The sequence below is a fragment of the Aquarana catesbeiana genome, linkage group LG05 (assembly GCF_042186555.1).
Source record: "Aquarana catesbeiana isolate 2022-GZ linkage group LG05, ASM4218655v1, whole genome shotgun sequence".
Lineage (NCBI taxonomy): Eukaryota > Metazoa > Chordata > Amphibia > Anura > Ranidae > Aquarana > Aquarana catesbeiana.
In genome coordinates, this window is record NC_133328.1 from 617,353,953 (window position 1) to 617,370,020 (window position 16,068).

The 16,068-nt window shown below is 44.1% G+C and overlaps 1 protein-coding gene across 1 annotated transcript in view; it reads right to left on the reverse strand.

Moving 5' to 3' along the window:
• Nucleotides 1–15,788, reverse strand: part of KCNQ3 (potassium voltage-gated channel subfamily Q member 3) — a 297,565-nt gene extending 281,777 nt beyond the window's left edge. The window contains exon 1 of the mRNA XM_073632266.1: nucleotides 15,005–15,788. Coding sequence (XP_073488367.1) covers nucleotides 15,005–15,303 — 299 coding nt within the window. The 5' untranslated portion in view covers nucleotides 15,304–15,788. The remainder of the gene's footprint in view (nucleotides 1–15,004) is intronic.
• Between the last annotated feature and the right edge of the window lie 280 nt (nucleotides 15,789–16,068).

Consider the following 16,068-nt stretch of genomic DNA (forward strand, 5'->3'; position numbering starts at 1 on the left):
CTTTATCTTGCCTGAGAAATCTTCAGTAGCAGCCAGGTGGGCTAGTGAAGAAGCAGCCAGGTGGGCTAATCAAGAAGCAGCCAGGTGGGCTATTAGTTCCTGCCGTCAAGGGAACTGGGATCAGTGTCTACAGTGGAGTTGGAGTCACTCCTGTAGAAAACCTACAACATTTGGGTTACTTTCAAAAGGAACAGAAAATTCCTAGTTTTGTAAGGGGCCTTTGCTTTTATATCAGAGACTGTCAGTGTCCAAGAAGAAAGACAGTTCTGAAACATGTACAAAGGGAGGAAGTTGTCCCTGATTTTTGTTGCTATCAAGTCGGGCATCTCATAATTCCTATACCCAGGGCCAGGGGCGTTGCTAGGTCTACAAAAGATCTGGGGCCAGAGCCCATAGCAGCGTAGTAAAGAAAGTCATACACTTGGGCGGGCATACACATGTATATAATATACGTGTATGTGTGGTCTCTCTGGAGACCCTTAAATCAGGGTCCCCAGAGAGCCTCCCCCTTAAATCAGAGTCCCCAGAGAGCCTACCCCTTAAATTAGGGTGTCCATAGAGCCTACCCCTTAAATCGGGGACCCCAGAGAGCCTCCCCTACCCTTGAAGACCCCTGCAGAGACTCGGGGCTATGGGCCCCAGATTCTGGGCTATAGCCCCAAAAGCCACCCCCTAGGGACGCCACTGCCCAGGGCTTTTTTTCTCAGAAAATAGGTTCAGGAACTCCCCCCTTCTGAGTCACTTCTTGCCTCCGCCCCCAACCTATCTCTGAGCACCCTCCCTTGGATCCACCCCCTACCCACCTCTCAGTATTGCCCCTTTTAGAACTATAATTGGAGGATACAGAAGTATAATTTTGTGGTGCTAAGTAATTTGTATCGAATTTGTTAATAATGCCAAGAAAAGCAACAATAGATCCCCTGCAGCCAGCAGCAATAGCCCCTCCCTGGTAACAATAGACCCCCAGCAACAGTGGACCAAACAACAGTAGATCCCGGCAGCAACAACAGATTTCCCAGCAGCCAGCCTAGCATCAACAGACTCTCCAGCAGCCAGCAACAATAGACCCCCCCAACAGTAGATGCCTCCCAGCAACAATTGACCCCCGAAGCAACAAAAGCCCAACCAGCAACAATAGATCCCCCACTAGCAACTGTAGACCACCCAGCAACAATAGACTGCTATGCAAAAATAGATGCCCTCCAGCAACAATAGATCCCCCAGCAGCCATCAACAATAGGCCCCTCCCTCAACAGTAGATCTCTTTCAGCAACAATTGACCTCCCAGCAACATAAGTCTCCTACAACAATAGATCCCCCACCAGCAACAGTAGACCTTCCCATCAACAATAGACTGCCATGCAAAATAGATCTCCTCCAGGAACAATAGATCCCCAGCAGCCAGCATCAATAGACCCTCCAGCACCCCTTGCCATTACATACATTCAGTGCTGGAGGTGCCAGAACTGCAGTCCCCCACTTTCCCGCTGAAAAAAAGCCCTGCCTATACCCCATCCAAGTTATTCCCCCTAATAAAATATAAAAACTAAGCTCAAATACTGTTCCCTCTGTTGGAAGAAAGTGTGGAGAATACTTATTTCCTGGCTGTGCAGTGTTGGAGGACCCAACCCAGCACCAGCGGCTCCTTCAAGAGTGAGCGCTGCATATGAAACTAGCATCTCTTGTAAGGTGCAAAAATCCAATGCTGCTGGATAAACAGAGAGGGATGCTTAGGAACTATGAAGATCAGAGGTCTCTAAACTTTCTAAACAAAGGGCCAATTTACTGTCCTTCAGACTTAAGGGGGCCGGACTGTGGCCAGTGGGAGTAGAGAATGTCTTGGTGTCAGTGGGAGTAAACAATGCCCCATGATTGGTATTAGGGAGAGTATTAGTGTGCCATCGTTGGTGTCAATGGGAGGAATAAAGGCGCCATCATTGGTGTCTATGGGAGGAAGAGTACCGTTGTTGGTATCAGTGGCAGGAAATATGCCCCACTATTGCTGACAGCAAGAGAAATAATGACCCAAGGGTGAGCTAAAAGCAAGCAAAGGGCTGCACCAGAGACCACAGGCGGCATTTGGAGACTACCAATGCAGATAAACAAAAAAGACAGAAATCCAGCGCAATGAGATCACAGTGCAGTAGGTATATGTAACTATTAATTAGAAAATGTATGAATGCACTCACAAACATGATGGAGACAGTAAGTAGTGTGGCATACCGGCAGCTGATGTGACCACAGGTCCGCTCCGAGGCTCAAGAGTGCTGGGAAACCTGGCCAAGCTGGATGGGATACCCGCTACAGCTCTGGGACAGCTCTGCCTCTGTCAGTACCTACACACCCCCTGGATGACGTCACAAGCCGGGAGTGCCAGGATGCCGGTATGGAGAGATGCAAGTTTCTGGGGGAATTCCCCTTTCATCAGACTTATCAGTTATGTAATGCCTAACACTTATTATTCTAACCAATAATAAACCCTTGCATAAAAAAAAAAATAACACGTGATTTTTTTGTATTATTATTATTATACTGAGTACACAAACAAGGAGGATTAGAGTATCACATATTCTGGAGACACAGAAAGATTCGGGTTGACAATTAGTGACTAATGGAAACCCGATATATCTTTGTCTGTGGATGTAGGACATAGAAAAAACAATCTCAGCTGATAGTATCATGTGTCAGAAACGATTTGTTACACAAAAAAATGATGGAGAGTTCCATCTGATAGCCGTCCTGGACAACATGGTTATGGTTCTGTGATACCACTCAGGCTTTGTTCATGCCAACATCCAACGCAGTGAGATTATATCAGAGGTGTGGGAAGATATTGGAGAGTTTAGTAAAAGACCACATATGAGCTTTTGCTAGAAAAAAATAAAATTTTAAGCAACAGACAGCATGGATTCATGAAAGACAGAAGTTGTCAAACAAATCTAAATTCATTTTACGAGGAGGTAAGTTAGACCTTAGACAAAGGAGTGGCTGTGGACGTGGTATACTTGGATTTGGCAAAAGCGTTTATCACAGTTCCCCACGCATGGCTAACGTGTAAGGTAAAGTCTACAACCTTGGGAAAATGTGTTTGTAAATGGATAGAAAGCTGGCTAAAAGACCAAAAATTCAGAAAGTAGTGGTTAATTATTCTTGACTCCAATGACTCTAAATGGTCTAAGGTTCGGAGGCTGAACTAGAACCTTCAGCGCCCTGATGAAAAAAACCATAAAGGGCCCCTCTGGCCCCCGGCCAGGGCCCCTCCCCCCCCCCGGTGGTGAAGCACCAGGGCCCTGTCACAAGTGCGGCCTTTGTGAACCTGGTAGTTTCACCACTGTTGTCAGTAGTTTTTTATTTTTATTCATCTACTTTCATTTTTTACCATTTTATTTATTTTACAATTTTTTAATTTTTCTTTTTTTTTTTTTACAGATTTTCGGAACACCGTTGGGGAGTTTTGGTGAGATATCAGGGGTCTAAACAGACTTCTGATGTTTCACCTTTGAGACAGAAAAAGGAGATTAAGGACACAGTCCTCAGCTGCACATAATGAATGGACAGGAATAGCTCAGTACAGAGCTTGCCTTTCTTTTACAAACTAAAGTATACTAAACACGGTATACTATGCCTCAGTTGTGAATAAACAGAGTCAGGGATCGGTACAGATCACTGACTCTATTCATTAAGGCAAAGAAGGGGCCAGTAAATGACACATTTACTGACTCCTTCCCACTCTCCATCCTGACAGATCCCCCGCAGCAGCCAGCAGGAGGGGGGAACCAGGCAGCGCTGTGGGGGATGAGGGGGGGCCCTAGGGATCACACATGGGTCAATCACAGCAGGAGGTGGATAGGAGGGGCGTCATGTAGAGGAACTGGTCCCCTCCGTTCTCCTCCTGAAGCCTTTCAGTGGCTACAGGAGGAAAATAGAGGGGATCAGATCTTCTACATGCTGTACTGTCCCCTCTCCTTTCCAGGTGGAGCATGGGGCCGGATCGCAGCTGAGACCCCTACGACCCCTGTATGTACGCCCTTGCTAAGGTTATCAGTGGTGTACCCTTAGGTTCAGTGTTGGTACCCTTGCTTTTTATTATATTTATAAATGATAAATGATATGGGGTCTGGGATTAAAAGTAACATTTCAGTCTTTGCAGATGACACCAAGCTATGCAGTGGAATAACGTCCTTACAGGATGTCTCCAACTTACAAGCTGACCTCAATGCACTGTTCATTTGGGTGACTTTGTGGCCCAAATGAACCCCCCCCCCCCCCCCCCGTCTTCCATCCAAGTACTAACCAGACCCAACCCTGCTTAGCATCCAAAGCAAATTTTTTTCTCAGTTTAGGCCAAAATGTATTCTTCTCAGGGCTTTTTTCCTCAAACAATAGGTGCTGGAACTCAACCAGGACCCCCCAAAATCCCTCCCCCCACACCCTCCAAATCACATCAAATAGTGGGTGTGGTCATATTTCACAAGTGGCATTAAATATCAGGATTGCATTACATACAGAGTGCAGAGTTCATGGGGGTTACACACAGAGTGCAGAGCTGTCAATTGTAAACACAGAAACCAGACTTCTGTGTTTACAAGTGATTGTGGTGAGCAGGCACTAAAGGGTCTGAGCCAGAAGTGGTGGAACTGAGTTCCACCAAGTTCCCCCTGATTCTTCTACATATTTTTGGTAATAAAAATTGCAATAAGCGTATATTGATTGGTTTGCGCAAAAGTTATAGCGTCTACAAAATAGGGGATAGATTTATTGCATTTTTATTATTTTTTTTTACTAGTAATGGCGGCGATCTGCAATTTTTATCATGACTGTGACATTATGGCGGACACATCGGACACTTTTGATACATTTTTGGGACGATTGACAATTATACAGCGATCAGTGCTATAGAAATGCACTGATTCCTGTAGAAATGTCACTGGCAGGGAAGGGGTTAACACTAGGGGGCGATCAAGGGGTTACCTGTGTTCCCTGACTGTGTGTTCTTACTGTAGGGGGAGGGGACTGACTATAGGAGATGACAGATTGTGATTCCTAGCTATTAGGAACTCACGATCTGCATCTCCTCTCAGAACAGAACAGGGATTTGTGTTTCCACACACACACGTGTCCCTGTTCTGCCTCTCGTGTCCACGATCGCTCGTGGCCGGCGGTCATCGCAGCCGCTGGTCACGAGCATCGGAACCCCTGCAGTGCGGTGGCGCGTGCGTGCCTGCTATCTTGCTTAAAGGGGCCGACGTATAGCTACAACGGGTCGCAGGATCGTGCCGACCTGCTGCAGTATATTGACAGCGGCTGGTCGGCAAGTGGTTAAAGTGTTACTAAACCCAGTAATATGAAAATAGTTCATAAATCTTCTTTTTGCAATAAATTATTGCCACTATATACCTTTTGGCTGATCTGTATACCACGGTCAGTGATAAACTGCACAGTTTCTCCAATACTGAGAGTTCAGGTAGGAGGAGATTTCCACTGCAGCCTGTATACACGCCCACATGTGTGATGTCAATATCATGTGACCTGGCTAGCTCTGAGAACAAGAAACTACTCTCTCCAGCATAAAAGACACAACAGAGCATGTGCAGGTCGGCTACCCTGTCTGTGTGTTAGCTGGCCCTCACCAGATAGACATTGCAGGAAGGGAAGGATCTGTGCATACAGGATAAAACAGCCTTTTTACACAATGCAGAGGATTAACCCCTTAGGTTCCACAGTGAGTAGAACAAGCATGCTATGCTGTATATACATACTGATTTCACTTTTTTCAGTTTAGTAACACTTTAAATCGAGGAATTAAAGTGGTTGTAAACGTTCAATTTTTTTTTAAATAACAAACATGCCTATACTTACCTGCTCTGTGTATAAGTTTTGCACAGAGCAGTCCTGATCCTCTTCTTCTGGGGTCCCCCAACGGCGCTCCAGAACCCTCCTCTTCATTGGGTGCCCCTACGGAAAGCCTCTTTCCATGGGGACACCCGTGCGGGCTCAGTCAAGAGTCCTGCTGCCGTGTCCATTGACACAAACAGCGGGACTCAGTCCCGCCCTCCCGCTCCCGTGTCACAGCTTTTGCTTGACAGCAGCGGGAGCCAATGGCTCCCGCTGCTATCAATCTGACGAATGAGGAGAGAAACAGCAGCTGGGGCCGCTGTGCTCGTGCACATCGCTGGATTGGATATCAGATTGAGCTCAGGTAAGAAAAAGGGTTTTACAACCACTTTATTATAGAGGCATATACAGCAGAAAATACACTAGGACAGAATGAAAAAGGAGTCCCACAAGCTGTGATGAGACAATAGGATGAGCTTCTCAGGTTGTCACCATCAAACACATGTAAGGTCTCCCAGGTGTCATTGGTCACACACAAGGCTTACAAAATAACCATATAAGAGTGGTCACATGCGCATAGTGAAATTCCCCCAGGGAAAAGGTGCTCTCCCCAGTCTGATGCACATATGATAAAAGAGACACTCCACATAGCATAAAACCCCATAAAATGGAAGTTATTAAGTCTAAGCACTTACAAAAGTATAGAAGTAACACAGCATATCACATGGTACAGCAGCATGGAATTCCAGCATCAAAGATGGCCGCCTTTCGTTTGCATATCCGGGTCTGCCCTACGGGTTTCGTCACACATGACATCATCAGGGGCACCTTTTGTCACAAATGACATGATGATGTCATTTGTGACAAAACCGGCAGGGCGGACCCGGATACACAGGGTTGTAAAGCAACACATCATGCCGCCATCTAAAGAAATTCAAGAACAGATGAGAAACAAAGTCATTAACATGTATCAGTCTAAAAAGAGTTACAAGGTTATTTCTAAGGCTTTGGGACTCCAGGAAACTACGGTGAGAGCCATTATCCACAAATGGAGAAAACTTGGAACAGTGGAGAACCTTCCAAGGGGTGGCCGGCCTACCAAAATCACTCCAAGAGCACAACGACGATTCATCTGGCAGTAATCAGGCCTGGGTGTGACAAGTGAAATTTAACTCAGTTTTAATTCATGATTTAGCAATGAGGGGGAGAATTACTTTTTCCTTATAGAAAGGCTTACCTGTAGGTACTGTGAATATCTCATAAACTTACACTGTTTAGGAGGTGTTCAGAGTGCATGCAGCCGGTGAAGTCACCGGAACATGCACTCTGAAGATCCGGAATACAGTTCTGGACCTTCAGAGCCCGTGCTAAAAATGCGAACCCGGAAGGAAAACCGGGTGAAGATGGAAGCCCTCTCAGCGGTAACAGCGTGGCGCTGGAGGGCTTCCTTCCAAGGTAAGTCTATGTCAGGGCTGGGCTCAGCTATTCCTTCTCAAAGCTGGCCGCTCAGCTGTCGGCTAATTGCCATCTCCTCTCTCTCCACAGTGACTCATCTGTTGATGATATCCTGCTCGTCGGTCCTGCCTATTTAAGCCATCCAGTCCAGATGATCTCTGCCTTCGCCTTGGTCACATCTCTAGATATACTCTCCTGTGTTCCTGTTAAAGACTTGCTTGGCTGACATTCCTTCTGGTTCCAGATCCTGCTTGCTGTTCTACTACGCTCATTTCAGGCTCCCTGACTTTCTGGCTTGTCTGACTATCCGTTCCGGTTACAGAACTTTAGCTATGTTTTGACTATGTTTGTTCTATTTACTTTTATTATTAAACAAGTGTGATTTAACTGTACTTCTGTCTCAGTCTGATCCATGGTTTCTGACAGTCTATCATAATGTGCTAGTACGCGATGCATACTGGCACATTATGACATTGCCGTGCAGGGGATATTTATATATTTTTTCCATCAACTGCGGTTTACTACCGCTTTAAGTAATGTAATCCTAATTTAAAAACTACATTTTGTATTTACTTGGGTTATCTTTGTGTAATATTAAAATTTTTTGATGATCTGAATTATTTAAGTGTGGCAAATATGCAAAAAAAAAAAAAAATCAGGAAGGAGGCAAGTACTTTTTCACAGCACTGTAGATAGATAAAACAATAAAAAAAAGGTCAATAGACAGATACAGTGGGTAGATAGATCACAGAATATAGATAGATAGAAATAGATAGATACAGTAGCCGGTAGATTGATAAATACAAATGGATCATTAGATAGATAGATATAAATCAATAGATAGATAAATAGATAGATGCATATATTTACATTTATTATTTACTTGCTAATTATAACCTGAAGAAAATCTGGAATAACACCTTCCAGGGTTTCCATGGTAACAGGTGATGCTGCTCCCTCTATAGATCTCCTCGGCATACAGTATGAAGCAGATCAGACACACACGGAGGAGGAGGCAGCCAATCACACGCAGCTCCTGGCTCATCCTCAGCCTCCAAGAGATGAACTCATCATCCTGGTACAGACACACATATGTCATCCTCAGCATGGATCCACATTCACCCCCCCCCCCCCCCCGACCACTCTGGCCATGTACACAGGAGGTACACGGGATGAACACAAAGATCCACACTCCCCTCAATGTCACTCCTCAAAAATAACATTAGACCATCTCCCTTTTTTTGCAGAACAGAGAGATTTATTATAAATCATATTACATTGCTGGCTGCCATAATGATCCTCCGGCTTCCATCACTGACCCCAGAGCAAGAATTGACTTTACTTAAAGTGGAATTAAAGTGGTTGTAAAGAAAGAAGGTTTTTTTTTTCATTCTCTGCATTAGGATAAGGCTCAGGTAAATATTTGGGGTGGGGGGGCTGCGGGGGACACAGCCCCCCGCCCCAAATATTTACCTGAGTCCTATTTTGATCCAAAGCTGTGCCCGAGGGCTCGCTCTCTCTCCCTCTGCTCACTGGACACACAGGCAGCAGCGGGAGCCACTGCCAATCAAATTTAGTGAGGATAAAGTGTGGGGGAGAGGGGAAAACTGCAGTGTGTGTGTCAATGGACACAAACAGCCCGACTTGGGATTGGGCCAGCTTGCCATGGGACACTCGGAAGAGAGGAGCCAGGAGTACCAGAAGAGGCAGTGCTGTCTGTCAAACTTTGCAGCCAGAGTTAAAATTGCCGTGGTCATGAAGGAAAGCATGGTGCTCTGATAATGTCAGTTCAGTTTGCATGCGCGAGAGTGACATCATTTCAGCCCAGCCAATCTAGCGGCTGAGGAGTCCGAAGGCGAAAGGAAGACCATGAGAAGATGGAAGCGCCCATGACAGCAGAGAGCGCCGACACTGCAGTGTTGAGTTGGATTGCTTGGCAGTAAACCTGCCATAATATGCTAATATGCAGTGCTTCCTGGGAGCCATTTTTTTTTTTTTATTCAAAAGCATCACATAGGGGACCAAAAGTCCCCATAGCATTTAGCTACGACAGGTTCTCTTTAATGAGACATTAGGGATCTATTTGATCCCTGATATCTCACCTGCTCTCCAATGAGGCTAAGAGAGTGCTGATCTCACGTTCTCCATGATCTACTTACCCAACCACAGCAATATATCGCCTTCACAACATCAAATGCCCTCTGAAGAACAATCCACCATGGATCACTCTTCAGAGGTCACCACAAGTGTAAACAAGCCCTTAGTACGTGAAGATGTAATTTGAGATAAATGAAGTGGCAACGCGCAAATGCACTGCAATGGAAAATAGTTTTTTGGCCATCAAATACACCAAAAAATGTTGTTGGGAAAATCGCCTGAATTTAGGTCAAACCAAATTTGGAAATATTGGCTCATCACTACGAGTGAAATTCTAGACATGCCTCAAAAGTTGAGCTTGGCCCTGCCTCCTCCACTTCCCTGACCTTTGCATTTATCCCTTATTCTTTAATCTGGTGACCAAAAGATATGTTGATGGAGTGGAGCCAAGCTTGACTTATACAGGAAAAATCAACATATGCATATAACATCAACTGTCCATATTTTTGGATCTTTTTTATTTTGGCATGAGCATTTAACAGAAACCTATTTGTTGCATGCGGTTGTGGCAAGGTGGGGTGGATTTATGGGGTTAAAGCAGATGGTGGGGAGGCCATATAGTTCCTCCAGACTGCATGAAAAATGCCTTCTGAAAAAGGATCCACCTCAGATCGCTTTTCAGAGAGCCAATGTTTGTGTAAACTAGCTATAAGTCTACATGACCATGGGGCCAGAAGCTTACATGGCCATGGGGCCAGAAGCCCTTCATGACCATGGGGCCAGAAGCCCTTCATGACCATGGGGCCAGAAGCCTACATGACCATGGGGCCAGAAGCCTACATGACCATGGGGCCAGAGTGTTTCCACCTCATCCCTTTAAACCCAAACACATATGAATTACACAGGTTCTGAAGCAACTCCCTTCTCATTGGCCTGCCTCTCCATAGACTATCCCCTCTTCAGTCTATCATGAATGCTGCTGCCAGACTTATCCACCTTACCAACCGCTCAGTGTCTGCCAACCCTCTCCTCCAATCCCTATACTGGCTCCCAATCACCCAGCAAATTCAATTCAAAATACTAACCACAACATACAAAGCCATTCACAACTCTGCCCTAAGCTACATCATCAATCTTGTGTCCAAATATCACCCAAGTCGTCCTCTCCGCTCCTCTCAAGACCTCCTACTCTCAAGCTCTCTTGTCTCCTCCTCTCATGCTCGTCTCCAGGATTTCTCCAGAGCCTCTCCCATCCTCTGGAACTCGCTACCTCCACCTGTCTGGCTATCCCCTACTCTTGCTACCTTCAGGCGATCCCTAAAAACTCATCTCTTCAGGAAAGCCTATCACGTCTCCAACTAATCTTTTACCACTTCCATCAGCTCATTCCCTACAGTTACAACCTTTTGTACCATCTGCCCCACCCTTTTAGATTGTAAGCTCTTCTGAGCAGGGCCCTCTTAATCCTCTTGTATTTTATTGTATTATAACTGTATTGTCTCCCTTTTATATTGTAAAGCGCTGTGTAAACTGTTGGTGTTATATAAATCCTGTGTAATAATAATAATAATATTAATTTAATGCAGATAAGGCACCACGTGAGTTTAATTACCCTCTTAATCAGCCACAGAACCTGTGTAATTAATATGTGTTTGGTTTACAGGGATGAGGTGGCAACCCTAGACCAGAAGTCTACATGACTATGGGGCCAGAAGTCTACATGACTATGGGGCCAGAAGTCTACATGACTATAGGGCCAGAAGTCTACATGACTATGGGGCCAGAAGTCTACATGACTATGGGGCCAGAAGTCTACATGACTATGGGGCCAGAAGTCTACATGACTATAGTATGTATGTATTAGTACCTGAATACAGAGGCTAGCCTATTTTTACCTTAATGAAAGCCAACAGTATGAATATATAACCAGCAATGGGCTCCACTGGGAAGTGGGACACCTGCACTGTGCTCATCTCTTCTGCTTAACCATTGCCTTCATTTCACCACTCTGACAACCTCCACAAACACAAGTAGAGTATATCACAGCATCTGTAGAAACGGTCTTAACAATTTCATGGCCAGCCCGTATTACTCCTTCATTACCAGGCCATTTTTTAGTTTTCAATGCTGTGATAGTCTGACTGACAATTACTCCATCATACAACCATGTACACAAATGAATTGTATATCTTCTTTTAGTGATATTTAATAATCATGTATTTTTTTTTCTTATTATATAAAAGAAAAAGGGCTAAATATTTTTTAAAAATGTCCAGTGTTCACATTTTTTGAGGCCCTGAAATGCCCCTCAAAATTTGTTTAGTTTAAAATATATCATGTAGAGTGCAGAAGTCAGGATTATGTAATGCACAGAACAGTTTGCAAATTTCGGTGGACAGGAGCTAGTGTTCCCCCCATAATAGCAGTCAGGAATTAATGTCCCTTTAAATGTTGGTGGTCAATGGTGTGTGTCCTTCAAATTGTTGGTGATCAGTGGTTTGTGCCCCATAACTTTTGGTGGTTAATGTGCCTCTTTTATTGCCAATATATCCCCTTTACTGCTCTGTGTGTCCTCTTGCTGGTCAATATTCCCCTTTGCTGCTCAGTTGTAGTTAATGCTTCCCACTTATGTTGGTGATCAGTGGAAGCAGCGTTACTTACAAAGGACTAATCAGCAGAGAACTAATCAGAAGCCGAAGGGGAGGGCTGTGTTGACCTTTTTTGTGTACTTGTGACCAGTTCACAGCCATCACAAGGCACAGAGCCTCTCTGATTGGCTCTGTGCATTTTGCCTGTGATCTATGTCTAATGACAGTTAGATCATGGGCATACAAAGGGCACACTGGCCACACAATTTGTGTATTTTCATACCAACGTTTATAAACGGTGCTTCAGAAAATGAAGTCCATTAACCCTTTGCATTACAATGGTGCAGTATCAAGATGGCTACAGCAACCAATCACATTCTGCCTTCCAATTTTCCACTGCTGGGAAGACTATGAATTTGTATCTGGTTGGTTGTTACAGAGAAGAAGAGCATTTTTTATTAAAATGCATGCTAAAGATGGACTTGTTACTTGTACCCCATCTATGCATTTCTAAAAAGCGGACAGTGTTGGCCCATGGAGGCCAATTGAACCTAAACCTGCAGCGGACATGAGAGTTGAAGAATGAAAACTTGAATAGGATTGGTTGCATTAGGACAATACCAGTATTTTTTATTTGAATAAACTAAAAAAAGAGGCCACCTAAGATTCTTCAAGTGGAAGAAAGGAAGCAGATACAATACAGCATTAGAATGAGAATAACTATGGGGCAATGCGTTTGTAGATTGGGGCCCACTTTACTCCTTCCAGCACCCCTATGCAAAGATGTCCTAATATAGGTTGAGACCAAATGTCTGCAGAATCCATGATATACATTATACCAAAGTCCCTCTATGAATACGAGAACATCTACTGAACCAATGAAGAACATTATACCAAAAGCCAAAATAAAGTCCCTCTATGGATACGACAACATCTGCAGAACCAATAAAGAACATTACACCAAAGCCCAAATGAAGTCCCATATGTATACGGGAACATCTGCAGAACCCATGAAGAACATTACACCAAATACCCAAATGGGGATCCCTCTATGGATACAAGAATATCTACAGAACTCACGAAGAACATTACACATTACACCAAAGCCCAAATTAAGTTCCTCTATGGATACGAGAACATCTGTAGAACCCATGAAGAACATTACACCAAATACCCAAAAGGGAGTCCCTCTATGGATACAAGAACATTTGTAAAACCCATGAAGAACATTACACTAAATACCCAAATATTAGCCCCTCTATGGATACAATAATATCTGACCTTCTTTCAAGTTCTGGTGTCTTCCCTGTATCCTTGTGTTTTCACATTTGGAGATAGGGACACACCTGATCCGAAGATGGAACACGATCAATCTTTTCAATTCCAGTAAGGACATTAAAAAATCTCACAAACTCAAAAACACTGGTACCTGAACATATAGCACATATTGTGAAAGGAAATCTCCACATTAAGAGTTCCAAAAATCAATATGCCACAATATTTACACACCAGGTATTTGATTATTTTACTACTTATTTTGTATTGCCAGAAGTATATATATATATATATATATATATATATATATATATATATATATATATATATATACACACTGTATTTTTTTTCATATTGCACGTAAGGCCTTCTTGAACCTAAGGGACCACTTAAATTTGATGTGGCCAGATGGGTATCAGGACGCCTCCAGCTGTCACACAGATATGGACATGGGTCACTTCTATCTGGCGCCCAACTGATACACAGTGAACAAGTGATTTTATGTAGTGAGTAATCACATAGGAGGCCTACACACTGCTCTTGTACACAGTTCCTTCAGTGACTGTCCATCCCTTAATACACAATACAAACTTATTTCTATACGCTGAGCATACAATAAGACCCATACATATACATACCCCCATATACAGTATTACTCCTATGTGTTGAGCCTACAATAGGTCATATAAACACTATGAACTGTTGATCACCACCAACTGGTTATACCTGACTTATGCAATCAACAGAAAAACATATCAGTTATTGTACATGTACCTACTTAGTGTGTGTTCTGTAAAGGCTGTAATATACATGTGAGATAATAGATAGCTAGATGACAAGTAGATGGTAGATTGGTGACTTTACTAACTATATGAGATAGAAAGATAGCTAGATAGATAGCTAGATAGATAGATAGATAGATCTATTGATCAATGGAGATAGATAGATAGATAGATAGATAGATAGATAGATAGATAGCTAGATAGATAGCTAGCTAGATAGATAGATAGATCTATTGATCAATGGAGATAGATAGATAGATAGATAGATAGATAGATAGATAGATAGATAGATAGATAGATAGATAGATAGATCTATTGATCAATGGACATAGATAGATAGATAGATAGATAGATAGATAGATAGATAGATAGATAGATAGATCTATTGATCAATGGACATAGATAGATAGATAGATAGATAGATAGATAGATAACATGTAGATGACAGATAGGTGGCTAGACTTGGTAGATAGGTAATTGATCAGACAGATACTGTAGCTAGATAGAGCTATTGATCAATTGATATAGATAGAGGGATAGGATAGATAGATAGATAGATAGATAGATAGATAGATAGATAGATAGATAGATAGATAGATAGATAGATAGATAGATAGCTAGATAAATAGATAAGTGCTAGACTAATGTTATGGAATTGGTAGATAGGTAATTGATTATATACTGTAGCTAGATAGATCTATTGATCGATCAATATAGATAGAGATAGACCATCTGATACAATGTATAATATAAAAGAGATGTACACTGTGTATTATTATGAGATATAGGTACACTGTGTATACTATAAAGGGATATAGATTGTATACATTGTATAATATGGGGGGATATACAATGTATAAAGAAATAGATACATTTGTAGACATAACTATAAGACAGGAATGTAGAGTATAAAGGGATAGCTCTAGAATATAGATGGGTGTGCAGAGTACATGGGAAGGGGTCGGTACTCACACGAAGGCATGGTAGAGCAGTGCCCACCCCCGGGGTCTCTCCAGGGCATCATAGATGAGGGTCTGCACCCTGCGGTACTTGGCGTTGTTCCTCTTGACCGGTCTCGGGTAGTTGAGGGGGGTTTTGGCCAGCAGTCCGATGCTCTGGGTGTTCCTCTTGCCGGCTCCCACCAGCAGCAGAGTCCCATCCTTGTCCAGGCCGGCCCCCAGGGAGCTGGGCTCCAGATCCGGGGCCCCTAGAGCCACCTTCCCCTCGCCATCCTTCAGCTGGCCCTCGGGGTGCTTGCTCTTCAGCCCCATCTTCCTCTTCGCTGGGGGGGGAGCCTGGAGAAGCCCAATGCCATGATCCGCCCCGACCGCCCGACAATTACATGATCCCCCTGCAGCATCAGCATCCGAATCCGCGGAGCGATGAGCGCACCTCCCGGAGGGGCCCCCCGACCTCACGTCAGGGAGTGGCCCATTGTGGCTCTCCCAGCCTCACCTCTCACACAGCGGCTGATTTGCATATTTTTGTTGATGGTGCCATGCAGAGAGCTGTCAGAGGATGATGGGGCTGTGCATGACAAGGATGGAGCTGGCTGTCATCACAGGGATCCATGCAACCAATGCAATCCCTCACCCTCCCCTCTTGGGGGCCCCCTCCTCCTCCTCCTCCTCCTCTGCATGCACAGCTGATGGGTCCCTTACAGGCGGGGGTCCATCCTCAGCTGTCCATCACACCTTGATGGAGATTGGAGAGCCTGGACTGCTGCTGGCTGAGACTGGGAGAGTCCCTGGGATCCGAGGAGATGGGGGAGGAGGGGCAGAGGAGGGGCCCTGGGTGATCACACAACATTACAATAGCATTCAGCTCCCTTCCACAGACACACAAGGGAGACACTCAGTGATGGAGGCAAGCAGGGAGTGCAGGCTGAGCTGCAGACTGGAGAGAATCATCTATAGGCAATGCATGCTCCAGGAAAGGGTTAACTGCTTGCTGTTGTTAGGACTGCATGGAGTTAATACAGTATTCTGACTGCAAGAGATAATACAGGACACTGAATGCTTCAGCAAGGGGTTAAC